The sequence below is a fragment of the Ciona intestinalis genome, chromosome 11 (genome assembly GCF_000224145.3).
Source record: "Ciona intestinalis chromosome 11, KH, whole genome shotgun sequence".
In the NCBI taxonomy this organism is placed as follows: Eukaryota; Metazoa; Chordata; class Ascidiacea; order Phlebobranchia; family Cionidae; genus Ciona; species Ciona intestinalis.
The window spans coordinates 989,598-1,002,602 of record NC_020176.2 but is presented as its reverse complement, the minus strand read 5'-3'; the positions used below and the strand labels follow the sequence as shown (position 1 = coordinate 1,002,602).

At 35.7% G+C, this 13,005-nt stretch overlaps 3 protein-coding genes, 1 long non-coding RNA gene and 3 other non-coding genes across 7 annotated transcripts; 4 read left to right on the top strand and 3 right to left on the bottom strand.

The window, feature by feature from the left end:
- Positions 1-473: 473 nt before the first annotated feature.
- LOC100184026 (NADH-ubiquinone oxidoreductase subunit 8) lies at positions 474-1,717 on the bottom strand. The gene is made up of 2 exons (XM_002131876.5): positions 1,122-1,717; positions 474-808 (listed from the first exon to the last, which is right to left on the bottom strand). The coding sequence occupies exons 1-2, from the start codon at positions 1,538-1,540 to the stop codon at positions 601-603; spliced, it is 627 nt and encodes a 208-aa protein (XP_002131912.1). The 5' UTR covers positions 1,541-1,717; the 3' UTR covers positions 474-600.
- Positions 1,718-2,711: 994 nt separating this feature from the next.
- LOC100186404 lies at positions 2,712-4,659 on the top strand. Its single transcript, XM_002131872.5, has 4 exons — positions 2,712-2,907; positions 3,104-3,250; positions 3,603-3,671; positions 3,988-4,659. The coding sequence occupies exons 1-4, from the start codon at positions 2,859-2,861 to the stop codon at positions 4,203-4,205; spliced, it is 483 nt and encodes a 160-aa protein (XP_002131908.1). The 5' UTR covers positions 2,712-2,858; the 3' UTR covers positions 4,206-4,659.
- A 1,604-nt stretch (positions 4,660-6,263) lies between these two features.
- Positions 6,264-12,002, top strand: LOC104266189 (CD63 antigen-like). Its single transcript, XM_009861820.3, has 4 exons — positions 6,264-6,446; positions 9,042-9,168; positions 9,634-9,784; positions 10,677-12,002. Exons 1-4 carry the CDS (start codon positions 6,327-6,329, stop codon positions 11,113-11,115), a joined length of 837 nt encoding a protein of 278 aa, XP_009860122.2. The 5' UTR covers positions 6,264-6,326; the 3' UTR covers positions 11,116-12,002.
- On the top strand, positions 7,695-7,766 carry trnac-gca. Its single transcript has one exon. It is a non-coding gene; the product is annotated as a tRNA-Cys (tRNA).
- Positions 8,709-8,780, bottom strand: trnac-gca. Its single transcript has one exon. It is a non-coding gene; the product is annotated as a tRNA-Cys (tRNA).
- On the top strand, positions 10,580-10,651 carry trnac-gca. Its single transcript has one exon. It is a non-coding gene; the product is annotated as a tRNA-Cys (tRNA).
- LOC113474667 lies at positions 11,815-12,869 on the bottom strand. The gene is made up of 2 exons (XR_003396355.1): positions 12,634-12,869; positions 11,815-12,452 (listed from the first exon to the last, which is right to left on the bottom strand). It is a non-coding gene; the product is annotated as an uncharacterized LOC113474667 (long non-coding RNA).
- Between the last annotated feature and the right edge of the window lie 136 nt (positions 12,870-13,005).

Genomic DNA, 13,005 nt, shown 5'->3' with positions numbered 1-13,005 from the left:
AGTTGTTTGTCAATACTTAAAAACGGTGTCCTATTGTTGGCTCTAGAAGTAAAAGTCGGTAAGATGTTAGTTACTGGGACGAACCTTGAATGAAAACAGCTTCCTCTACCAATTACTTTTTACACAATTATAATTTATGTTATATTCTAACTACTCCTGCGTTAAAACACGACAGATTTCAACTAAACCTAGACAAACTTGTTTGCTAATGGGTAGCAGTAGATTTTAAAAGTTACAAGGTTTTGCTCTTGTAAAAGCTTTAGCATTGCACAAATAAAAACAAACAAATATATGGTGGCCCCACAATGCTAAAGCAACTGCAGTACACCTTGCTGTGGAAGTAACATAAATTTAAACTTTTAAAGTTAACTGCTTATCTAGTTTTTGAAGTTAACTGCTATAGAAACTGCAGGTAATTGCATATTTACCATTCCTATTTTACCCTAAAACTGATTTTACTTTTGTTTTGTATAACTTTTTTATTTCAAATAAAGTCAAAAGAGAAAAACTTTATTGATCAATTTATGTGAAAGAGATATCTTGAAATATTACAATGCAAGACACCAACAATATTTTTGACAGAAATAAATATTTTGAACTTTATCGATACAAGTAATCGGCCTCAATGTTGGCGGCAATTTCTGTTTCCCATTTGTCTCCATTATCCAGAAGTTTCTCCTTGTTGTAAAGCAACTCCTCATGAGTATCAGTTGAATACTCAAAGTTAGGACCTTCCACGATTGCATCAACAGGGCAAGCTTCTTGGCAGAAGCCACAGTAAATGCATTTTGTCATGTCAATGTCATATCTTAAGGAGTAAATATAAAATATATATATTATAATTATGAAATATTGTGCACGATGGGGCAGCTATACACACCAGGTATTATTGGTTATACTAGATAAAAAAAACATGCAGAAGAAATTTGGGAATCTCTGTTTTAAAGGATGCTTGTGTATGTGGGAGAACAAATCAAGGAACGTACTAATATGCACAAATAAGAGTTTGCACACATTAGATATCATTGCAAATGCTGGCATATAGCTATTTACTTGGGTTATATATTACATTATGCTTGTATCAACAACAGCAAAATATAGTTAACATCAAACAATCTCACCTGGTTGTTCTTCTGCTGCCGTCAGCTCTCTCTTCGGCCTCGATTGTAATAGCTTGAGCTGGACAAATCGCTTCGCAAAGTTTACAAGCAATACACCTCTCTTCACCAGATGGGTACCTTCGTAAAGCATGTTCTCCACGAAACCTGGGGCTTAGGGGGCCTTTTTCAAAGGGGTAGTTAATGGTAGCTGGCTCACTCATTGATTTAGCAAGCACCATGCCAAAGCCACGTAGTAACTCAGTTGCGAAAATAGCATTCGCGTTTGTGTCCACAATATTTCTGAGTGTGGGTTCGTCATATTTCTGATTCACATACTTGTAAGATGCCAATACACTAGTTGAAGAAACGGATCTACTGGGCTGGAAAGCTTTTGGGAATTTGCCAAGCTTTGATATTATTCGTAGAGCCATGGTTGTCATGTGTTGATAAACCAAAACAGGTTAACTTTATGAAAACATTCTATTTCACAACTGTGGTTAACAAAACGATAATAAAATACAAAATGCATAGATACTTTTATTGTTATCATATAACTGTCAAAATTACCTACTTTTATTTCATCTTTGAGCAAACGAATGACTGGTCTACCAAAATTAAGCAATACCCAAAAATCGCTTAAACAAGTTTTTAAATGGTTAAATAAATTGAAATAAAGTTCAAACTAGTGACTTTGCGTCAAACGCCTTCACGAATTAATTGTTTAAGCTTTTGAAACAGTAATCAATGTTACAAGCTTTCTATTCGTGTCGGAGGTTACCCGAAGTTATTCCAGCGAACACGAAATTTTGGCGAACAACGGGGAGTAAATAAATCTACAGGGTTAATATTAGCAAACCTTCTCGACAAGCCGATATCTGTTATCTAGACCCGTAGAAATCTATAATATAATCAACTACGCTATATTGTTTTATTCACGCCACTATACCACATTTCAAACTATTGCAACAACCAGATCTATATATGCAACAACCAAGTTCAGTTTCTGCTCTCCTTTACCTTTGCTTTAATTCCTGTCATCTCAACGATTGTGGGACCTTTTTATTGGCCCAATGGTCGACTCCAGCTAAACGACCAGTCAATTTTACATAAGTGTAATTATAAAAGCACTTATGCTAAAGTTATTGATTTGTATCACATTTAAATCATCGCTACTTTCTGGAGATCAAGCATGCAAATTTTTGCGACTTAGTTTTTCCCGTGTGACATAACATTGAATGTAAAGGAAATAAATTGTGCAGTCATAAATACAAAGGTGTTTCAATTTGTTTTAGTTTGAATAACAAAGCGGGGTAATGTTTCGTTAATTCATAACAAATTCTAGTTGCCCGTAGGCTTTGTATATTGTGTCAGATAAATATAAAGATATTGTATCAGATCAGCCTATGTTAGAACCAGCGTATGTAAAAGTTTTAGGTGTACTATGTTAGAACGTCAGCTTTAACGAAAGTCAGAACTGATAGGTTTATTTGTAATATACTTGTACATTGTAGTAATCCGTAACAGTTTGAAATGCACAAAGTAAAAGGTGCCAGCATTGTAAATCGCCCGGAGCTGTTTTGTGGCTGGCGTGTCTACAGTTCGCTAGACCGCTAAACTTATTTAAACACGTCGAAATAAAACAGTATGAGATAATTTCTTCACTGCATTCGTTTAATTTAGCCAAAATACTTGTTGAAACAGTGGGCTTTATCGTAGAGTCTATTTAATATCGTGATACAGTTAAGTACAGGTTTTAAGATGAATTTGATTGTCAGACTGCTACTTATTATTTACTTCTATACACAAGGTAAGTATAGCACGAGTGTATACATATGGAAACATTGATAAAATTACAGTTTCAGGGAATAAATAGACCGCTATATCTGGGTTTCTTGGGGGAACGGGCCAACTTTAGCCAAATTAAATGAACCCCTTAATGCAAAAGATTATATTGGCCTACATAATTATACACCACAACATTTTAAACATTGATTTTTGTTTAGTTGCATCAACCGAAGATGTGACAAGCACCAATTACGTCATCAACATTTCCGTGACGTCACCAGCAGTCTTCGGGAACGTAACCTTTCCATTAAATTCTATAACTACGACGCAAAATCAAAGTGCAACAATAACTAGTACCGCACACGGTAGGTCAATGTTTATGCAAACGTTTAAAAAGACGATGTCTCTTGAGTGGTCAATCTGTCAGGTATAGCGTATACGTAATCTTGTATAACCGGTATTAGATGTTTCTCATGTTCACTATTAAGCCTGCTAATGTTTATGTCTTTAAACGACCACTTTGAAACCGAATTTAAAATAAAGTTATATTTGTCTTCTTGCTGGTATATCCTACAATAGCCCTGTCCAAAGTTAGTATGTGATCATGGCTTTTGTCTAGTTGTTGAACCTACATCTATGTAGGTTATAGTATACTGTTTACGTATATATTCGCCTTTGAACCGCATATACACTAATCACAGTTCTATATTAATACAGCTGCTCCGGCAAGGCTAACAACTGACCAGGGAAAAGACGACGTCACAGGTTCCAAAGTACCAAATCCACGTAAGTTAGAAATGGAAAAATTACATTAATTTTGCAACGGTTTCAAACTAAAGCTACATTCCTACCTTCCCATACTAGTTTTAATTAATATTACCACTCCGATTAAATGTCTTCGAAACACAATATGGTGTTTAAATATCTCTGCACCAACATATGGTTACAACTTCGCGTGTTTCTTCTATAGAGTGTAAAACTCAATAAAAACATATCAATTCCAGCATTTTTTTCTCTGTCCAGGTTTATGAATTGTCATGTATTTAATTTTTATACACTGTATGCGTTTATTCCGGCAATAACTCCAATATGTTTACAACAGAGGTTGGTGTCTATATTGTTGTCATCTTTCTTGCCGTTGTTGGCGCTATAGTGGTTGGTTGGTTGGTATACGTCATAATCATCAAGCGGAACCGACGTAGCAATTATTCTGACCCAAGCCAGGGGCTAAGGGGTTCGACAAGCGGCATTGGACAGCCTGAGGATTTCGAAAACCCCATCGATTTTTCATCGTCACAGTATAGCAATCAGATGATATAAAGTGCATGTATATCACACATAACGCGTGTATAAATCCAATAGAACCCGTTCTGGCAATTTGTCCTGATGAATACGACCTTTAGAGGGTGAATTTTTGTGTCACAAGTAATAAATTACCGGAAGAGCTTTGTTGGGCTTATAGTACGCCTATAGCAGCAACAGCATATATACAACGCGTATACCTTCGTTTATTTAATGGTTTCAGCACATATACGCAGCTGAAACGTTTTTTTTAAAATAAGACATTATTTCTATGCTCCTGCTTCACAAAAAAATCGTTTTACGATTTTAACACAAGTTTTGGTGAAACTGAACTACAGTAATGAAACGAGCAGTATTATATGTAACTTCGCATTAAAAACTACTAATCCATTCTTGCTTACTTTTATTTGTGTATAAACTATGTTAATAATTTTCAATCGTTTCGAGCGTTTCATTAAACGTCATACAAATTGTAAAGGCTCATAGTAAACTTTCGCAAACAAATGATTGACCGCTGGACGGCAGCAAAGAGTAAAGCTTAAACTAATTGAAATAAAACCACACAAAATCCTTGACAGGTTTGGCATAGGTTATATGACGAGGGCAACATTTAGACATTCACTGATTTAACGTCCAAGATATTGATGGTAAATAACGTTTTAAAAGACAACGAGGCGATTACTGAACACCTGTGTTTTGGGTTAAACAGTCGAACTTTTTATCTGGTATAACCTTTAAAAGTAGCCTTTATCCATACCATGCTTTGGGGACTGTCATTTACATTGTAAATAATATTTCATTAAATATTTTAATTAATTAAAGTTCTTCTTTCAGATAAATAAAATTATGTGTAGTATGCAGTATAGGGTGGGGAATATGGGACACCTTTTAATTCTATTTTATCGTCCCGTTTACTTGTGAACAACGAACATTTAAAAAATTATAAAACCATATTCTTGCGACTTCCATATACCGTTGTTAATTGTTTAAAACACGAACGGTCCCCTACTACGCTTCTATGTTTTTACATAAAGATAAAGTAAAAGGATAATTTGTCAAACCCAAGTAACCGTTCTAATTTATCAGTTTCCATATAAATACATTTCGCATAAGATACACAATAATCGTTAAATAATCTCTTGGTAAATAGCAAGACATTGAAACATTCGTTAACATAGAAACATTTCAGTAAAAGCTCATTTTTCATTTCGGTAATATCGTAAAGAATAACAGAGTAATTAATCTTGGTTTGTGTGTATAGAATTTGGTTTATCGCATTCCGTGTTAAGAGATAAAGCAGACACATCCCTACGGCGATACTTTTTGTAACGTTTGTTATGATGTGTGCAAGCAAATTAATTCTCACTTCGCAGCAAACAGTCATTTAACTCATCAGAATTCCCATAATTAGGCAGTCGTTTGAATAACATAAACTTCATTAGTTAATATATTCGAATACAGTAACGAAAGTGGTTCAGCGTGGAGAAAGGAATTAACAGCAAAGCGACAGTCACGCATGCTATAGGGGTAAAAACTACTTGAGTGAAAGTGTCAAACAAATGCGTGGCTGCTAAACCCACATATTTTATAAATAGGGGAAACGGTATCGAAAGGAATTTAAATAAAATATAACATTGTCTTTTATATACATCACGTTGTTTTAACCGAATAACGTAATTTGTTACGCCGATCTTCGCTAACGCTACGCCAGAGGCTTTAACTTCAGCAAAGAAAATTCTGTTTACGCAATACTGAAAAGAAACTCTTTGATTTTTTCTCTACGGGTAAGCCCACAGTAGCAAACGAACCGTGACCATAGCAAAGCCTACTGCTGTTGTTAGGTTTGAAAGGTGAAGAAGTGGCCCCTAATTGGTAAAACATGAAGTCAACGAAGTACGAGCTTCTGTCTAGTAAGGTTTTTAAGCGAGGGTTAAATAAATATACACGGCGCAAGAACCTGGAAGCTAATGTATATAACGGCGGTTTTAACTTAAATTTAATGTATCGCAGAATAATGGCAACGTTTTATAGGTATAGCCCAGCGCGTATAGTGCTGTAGCTAGATGCGTGCAATATTTTACAATGTTTTATGTTTATCGGTGGTATAGGGGTAATTAGGATTTTTTAATTTGAATCACAATGGCTTCGTCTGCCAAGAGTTACCGGATTCTGTCATGTCTTAAAATCCTTCTTGTCATATTTACTGTGTTGTTCTTATGCACTGGGGTCGTCTTTCTGGCAACTGGAATTTACGCTTTGGTGAGTTGAGTGTATGAACGCTGGCTGAGGATCACTTGAGATCCCGATACAAATATATCGTTGATGTTCTGACGGTCTACTACTCTACTACGATTGTAAAATGCGTTGGCTGTGTTTGTCATTACACGATTGTTTGACTGTCTGTTATTATTTTAACATCACGATATCGTCTCTTTGCTGTGATTTTTAATAAGTTATATTAAAACCAACAATCATTATATTTACTTCGTGCGGTCATTCGCCCGGAAATTCCGAGCGGAAGTGACTTGCCCTAAATAGTTGGCATACCTGAAGGAAATTTTCGTATGTAGCCCACGCGGTTAAAAATCAGGCAAAAATTTAGATTACGTCATACATGTGTTTTGTAACATAACACAACTGCGATGATTTATAAAGAATTTGCAATAAATGGCGACTTATTAGGACCAGGACGCGTGACTAATTGTTTCGTATATTTATTTGGCACTCGTTACGTCTCTATTGTGTTAAGGTAATTACACTGTAATGGATAGTGAGCGTTGTAAGTTTACACGCGTGGCTGTTTAACAGTGTTGCCAGATTTCAGTGTGACCTTGATAAATTTATTTTTTTTCTATATATTAGTGTGGGGTAAGATGGATACCCGGCCGTTAGCACATAATAGCCTATGTTTTCTAATCGTGTTTTAAACAATCAACAACGCCATTTTAGAGTTGTGGGGATACGGTTATAAAATTCTGTAAATATTCTTTGTTAACTGCCAAATGGGATGATAAAATAATATAAAACATGAGCCATTATCCGCTATATCGTGTTCGTTTGTAACCCGGAACTGTCAGAGGCTTATAACATTGAAATCCTATCTGTCTACGGTGGTATTGATACCCCCAGGACACAAAGAGATTTTATCAACTCACTAACAATAGCGACTCTAGCATCAAGCAGAAATGATCTTCCGCAAGTTCAGTGAAGCATGAAGTAACTTGGTTCGGGGTGAAACTGGGGCGTTTACCCATAAAGGGGTTGTGTTCAAAAAGCTTATAATTTTAGACCCAAAAAGATCGTTATAAATTTATGAAGTATCTCGGTATACGTAATTCTGTGGGTATTGTCACTCAATAATATAGGTCTTCAGTAATTGATTTTCTTACAAGATCGTAATTATCAACAAATAAAGTTAAACCTCTGGTTAAACACTCCGAACTTAAACACGATGTCGCGGCAAGAGCGAGTTTCACCTGTTCGCTGTTTCAACACGAACCGATGTGCGGGGATATAGCTCAGTGGTAGAGCATTCGACTGCAGATCGAGAGGTCCCTGGTTCAAATCCGGGTGTCCCCTTCTTTTGATTTCAGTTTGCTTTGAATTTACATTACTGTATACTTATTATTCGTTATCACAATTCATTATACTTCCCTTTGTTATTCCCTTTGTTATACACTTGAATAAAGGTGTGACTAACTAGCTTTGTTCGGTTTATTCTAATGTTAACTATATGTGTGTGTTCAATAAACTTCGTGCGGAACGAATGAAATATATGGTCGGCTATACATTTACGTTTCGTTACTTGTTCGGTTTATTCTAATGTTAACTATATGTGTTCAATAAACTTCGTGCGGAACGAATGAAATATATGGTCGGCTATACATTTACGTTTCGTTACTTGTTCGGTTTATTCTAATGTTAACTATATGTGTTCAATAAACTTCGTGCGGAACGAATGAAATATATGGTCGGCCATACATTTACGTTTCGTTACAAGATCAACCAACCAACTTCTAGCTAGGGAAATATTCGATATTATATGTGCTAACGATATATAGTATTATGGGAAAAGACGGGACACATTTAGCACATAATATTTAAATATCCTAATAGGGTTTTAAACAATTAACAACGGTCCATGGGAGTCGTCAGGATAAGGTTTATAATTCATTGTTTACTGCCAAATCGAACAAGAAAATGGAATAAAAAGGTGTCCCATCTTTCCCCACCCTACTATACATTTTATTCGACGATGTTTTATTTATATTTGTATTACATCAACCGTTTGAAATAACATTGCTGTTTTATGTTAACAAAACACAATTATGCCCCTGCTGACCATATTTCATTAGTTCCGCACGAAGTTTATTGAACACGAAGTTAACGTTAGAATAAATGAAAAAAGCTAGTCTGCCATACCTATATTCATGTGTGTAATAAATGGGCAAGTATAAAGAATTATAATTAGAATGATAACTACATAGTAACGCAGATTCAAAGCAAACTAAAATTAAAAGAAGGGGACACCCGGAATTGAACCAGGGACCTCTCGATCTGCAGTCGAATGCTCTACCACTGAGCTATATCCCCCTTACGACTCACACATATATACTACTGTGGAGTAACATACACACTGTTAACACATAATATACTGTATGACGTAATCTTTATAACAATTAACAACGCTATTTTAGAGCCGCTAGGATACGGTGATACAATTCTCTGAATGATCTTTGTTTGCTACGATAGCAGAGTATAAAACATAAACCATCTTACCCCACCTAAAATATTAGCATGCCTTTACGTAAAAACCTACATTATCTACGTAATAATAGACCATTATTAACCTAGATGACGTTGAGCGAATACAACAAACTGACACCCATGGTTGACCTTTCGATGACCCCTATCGTCCTATGCGCAAGTGGTGGATTCATTATAATATCTGGGTTGTTTGGATTTGTATCGGCGTTCAAAAGTAAGCTATGAACGTGTGTTGTGGTAAAGCAAAAGCCAATAGAATAAGATACTGTGTCTTTTGGGGTGATTGGCCAAACCTGGCTCTCATTCTTAGTTTCTTAGCGTAATGTCGTTTATGGTACGATTGGAGTTTTTTTGCCTTGACAGTTTTAAATTAACGTGCCATCGGGTTATGAGTGAAATTGTCTGCAAATTTTAATTATTTCATATAAAAACCCCGTACATCATGCTTGGTTAATAAACGCATTTTTATGACTCTATACCGAAACAGTACCGTTTAAAGTTGTGTATAACGACTGCTATATTGCGTATATTTTTCGTTTCCATATATAGACCTAACTTAAATTGATATATGAAATTATTTATACTTTTTAGAAAACGAATAGAATATATTTTAGTATATATTAGTCTAAACATGAAATTTAACTAAACCTTAATTTTTATCAACCATATTCCGATGCAGATAATAAATGCATGGTGAATACGTATGGCTGTTTGCTTGGTGTTATTTTCCTTGTCGAAATAGCTGGGGGGATACTCTCAATCATATATATCAACCAAATACGAGATTCGTTTGAAGTTGGGTTCCGACAAACCATGCAAAACTATTACAGGTGAGTTTTGAAAAGCTGAGATGCAGTAATAGGGTGGGGGAAGATTGGACACTTGTATAGCACACAATATCCAAATATTCTGATTATGTTTTAAACAATTAGCAACGGTCTATGGAAGTCGTGGGGATATAGTTTTTATAATTCTTTAAGTCTTTGTTTACTACTAAGTGGGACGAAAAAATAAAAGGAAAATATGTCCCATCTTCCCCAACTCCACTGTATATTCTATGAATATAGTTCTGATTTAATACGTGTATTACTGAGCGTTGCTGCATATTCACAAACGAATCAATCAATCAATGTTACAATGAATGCCTTATTTAGGCCCGCGTGGCGGGACGATAGTTATTCTAACACATCTGTGATCGCATATTATATATATTCTGCTACAGATTTTGTCCGAAGTCAATTAATGTGTACAAATGATGGCAAGAAACCAAAATGTTAAACAAAACTTGTGTATTTAGCTGTAGGCAGTATAGGCGGGTCGTTTGCGCGTAGTCTTAACGTTTCGTGTTTTAATATATTGTGTAAACATGCTGTTTGGCACAGAAAAGAAAAAGTTATGGCCAAATATAAACAGTATGCATAAATTTAATTACTGGTGGAAACTGTAGCGCTCATTATACCCTTGTTGTCGCCAGCCATTACATTGTTCAGTATTCATCGGCACAATCGTGAGGCCTTTATCCGGTTCGTTTGTTTGTATAATTACGGCGTGACTCCTATAATTGTGACGTATGAATGGTTCGAGGCAATACTCGAATACCTGTTATAGGACATCAGAAATCGTGAGGGGATATAGCTCAGTGGTAGAGCATTCGACTGCAGATCGAGAGGTCCCTGGTTCAAATCCGGGTGTCCCCTTATTTACATTTTCTTTATTTTTTAGTTCAAATCAAGCATTGATGGATAAAGCACAAATAGACCTCCAGTGTTGCGGAGTGTATTCCTACACAGAATGGTTTAATACTACATGGCGAGATAACACAGAGCAATGTAACGGCATCATTACAAGAGCAAGAGGAGACAACTTCAGTTCCGTGCCCAGTAGTTGCTGTAAGAGCTCTCTCGCGTCGTCTAGCGGCAACGAAACATTGTCCGAAAACAGATCGCCGGACGGAGTTTGTTATTGTGGCGAACAAGCGGATATTGTGAACATTAACACGCAAGGATGTGTAGCCGTAATGTTCGGCAGCGAAGGACAGACTTTATACTATCTCATATCAGCTTGCTTTGGCCTTGCCGCCTTGCAAGTCATCGGCATTTGCCTTTCTCTTTGTATCTACCAACAGCAGAGGCGAATCAGAGCTTCAAGAAGGCATTACTGAAACACTAAACCAGATGTTAACAGCGCACACGGAAGATCTTACAACAGCAACCACAGAAGACGAGCAGATCGTTATGGTTTACATACAAATTATATATAATACTAATAACACTTCAGTTTGTTATTTAACTAGTTTTACGTTGTTCATGTTGTTGTTTATGATATATGGTCCCATAGAAGTTTCGTTGTGTATAGTAGTGTGGGGTAAGATGAATATGGTTGGCATATAATGTCCCAAATTTCCTAATCGTGTTTTAAACAATTAACAACGCTATTTTAAAGTCGAGAGGATATGGTTACATATTGCTTGCTGTAAATAATTTTCTGTAAATAAATTTATTACCAAATGAGACGATAAAATCGAATGAAAAGAGGGCCATCTTACCCCACCTGCCGTATAAACACTTATAGCCAACTGACCAACGTAACCAGCGATGCATGAAATGCAAAGTGTAAATATTCAACGCATTTGAATGCGCAATGCTTGCAGACATACGTAGCTATCTTGGTTGGATCATGTTTGCGAACGATTGTATTGTAACTGCGCACATATAGGACTGCGCATGTGGTACTGCGCTCACTGCGTTGCGCACATTAAAACATTATTAGCATGTGCAATCACGTGGTTGGATGGATTATGATAAGGGCATTTTAGCTACAAATTCAATTTATTGAAAACTATAAAAAAATTCCAACTGAGATCTGAACTGCGTGTGTATTTCCTATATGTGCGCAATTACTAAACCGCTTTGTATATAACTTGTTATTCCTTCGTAAATACTTTGCCATTGTTTTGGTACAATCATATTTTCTGTACTGGTGTTTCTGTTGTTTTAACTTTACATTTAAACTTGATTTAAAATAAAATAAATACAACTTAATATTAAATTCCATGTGGTATAATGGCACTTAATAAATACAAGTGTCTAACATAACCAATCAATATCCAAACACTCATGTTTGATGCTCTAATCAAAAACATCCTTACAGTTTCAAAACTTGAACTGTAGTAAACGCAGTTAGTTATTTCACAGCAAAAAATACAGTTAGCAAATTTCACAGCAGATAATGGCGTTGAAAGGTTTCTCAAATAGATTTGATTTAACGTACATATGATTTGTCTTGTAGACAAGAGTCGGCAAATAAAATTTCAGAGTCCAATTTTTGAGCCTTGAAACAGAATGAACCTTACTTGACAATCTAGTCAACGAGGACGCATTGTAATAAACACAGTGTAAAGCAAGAATATGAGTAGACATCAACCTGTAGCAGCTACAACCCTCACACAAGATGCGTTACAAAGTTTGATATCGGATGCTGTGACCAATGCTATGTCGCCTGATGGAAAAGCAGACACGGATAAAAGTGCGTTTGTGTTGACATGGAATAATAATTTATCTCATTGAATACGAAACAAATAATAAAGATACGATATACCGAGAAAACAACGGACGAAACGTTAATGTGTATATAGGCCACAATAAAATATATACTATAGTTAAATAGCGGCGCCACTTACGGTGTAAAAGCTATTGCACATGGTATATACATAGAGCTAAGAACAGACAGTTTGTTAGAGTGGGGTACGATGAGACACACTTTCCTTCTTTTTTTCGTTCATTAGTAAACAAATACAGTATTTACAGAAATATATACCCATATCCCTAAGACTTTAAAAAAGCGTTTTAAATTTTATAACACCATTTAGGAAATTGAATATTTGGGTTCTAACGGTATTCCATTTACCCCAGAGTATTATATATACATATGCGGGGGTTTACACTAACTTGATTTTTTAAGATGGCTATTAATATAACGTAAATAGGTGTTACATGTCTAACCGACAAATGCACTCATAAATATAATTTAACGTTTACCAACAATATAAATA

Excerpts from the sequence above, each read along its gene's own strand:
- LOC100184026 (XM_002131876.5), bottom strand. The coding sequence starts at position 1,540 with ATGACAACCATGGCTCTACGAATAATATCAAAGCTTGGCAAATTCCCA. Across the intron at positions 809-1,121 it reads GGCAGCAGAAGAACAACCAG|ATATGACATTGACATGACAA; the intron begins GTGAGATTGTTT and ends TTACTCCTTAAG.
- LOC100186404 (XM_002131872.5), top strand. The coding sequence starts at position 2,859 with ATGAATTTGATTGTCAGACTGCTACTTATTATTTACTTCTATACACAA. Across the intron at positions 2,908-3,103 it reads TATTTACTTCTATACACAAG|TTGCATCAACCGAAGATGTG; the intron begins GTAAGTATAGCA and ends ATTTTTGTTTAG. Across the intron at positions 3,672-3,987 it reads TTCCAAAGTACCAAATCCAC|AGGTTGGTGTCTATATTGTT; the intron begins GTAAGTTAGAAA and ends TGTTTACAACAG.
- LOC104266189 (XM_009861820.3), top strand. The coding sequence starts at position 6,327 with ATGGCTTCGTCTGCCAAGAGTTACCGGATTCTGTCATGTCTTAAAATC. Across the intron at positions 6,447-9,041 it reads CAACTGGAATTTACGCTTTG|ATGACGTTGAGCGAATACAA; the intron begins GTGAGTTGAGTG and ends TTATTAACCTAG. Across the intron at positions 9,169-9,633 it reads ATTTGTATCGGCGTTCAAAA|ATAATAAATGCATGGTGAAT; the intron begins GTAAGCTATGAA and ends ATTCCGATGCAG.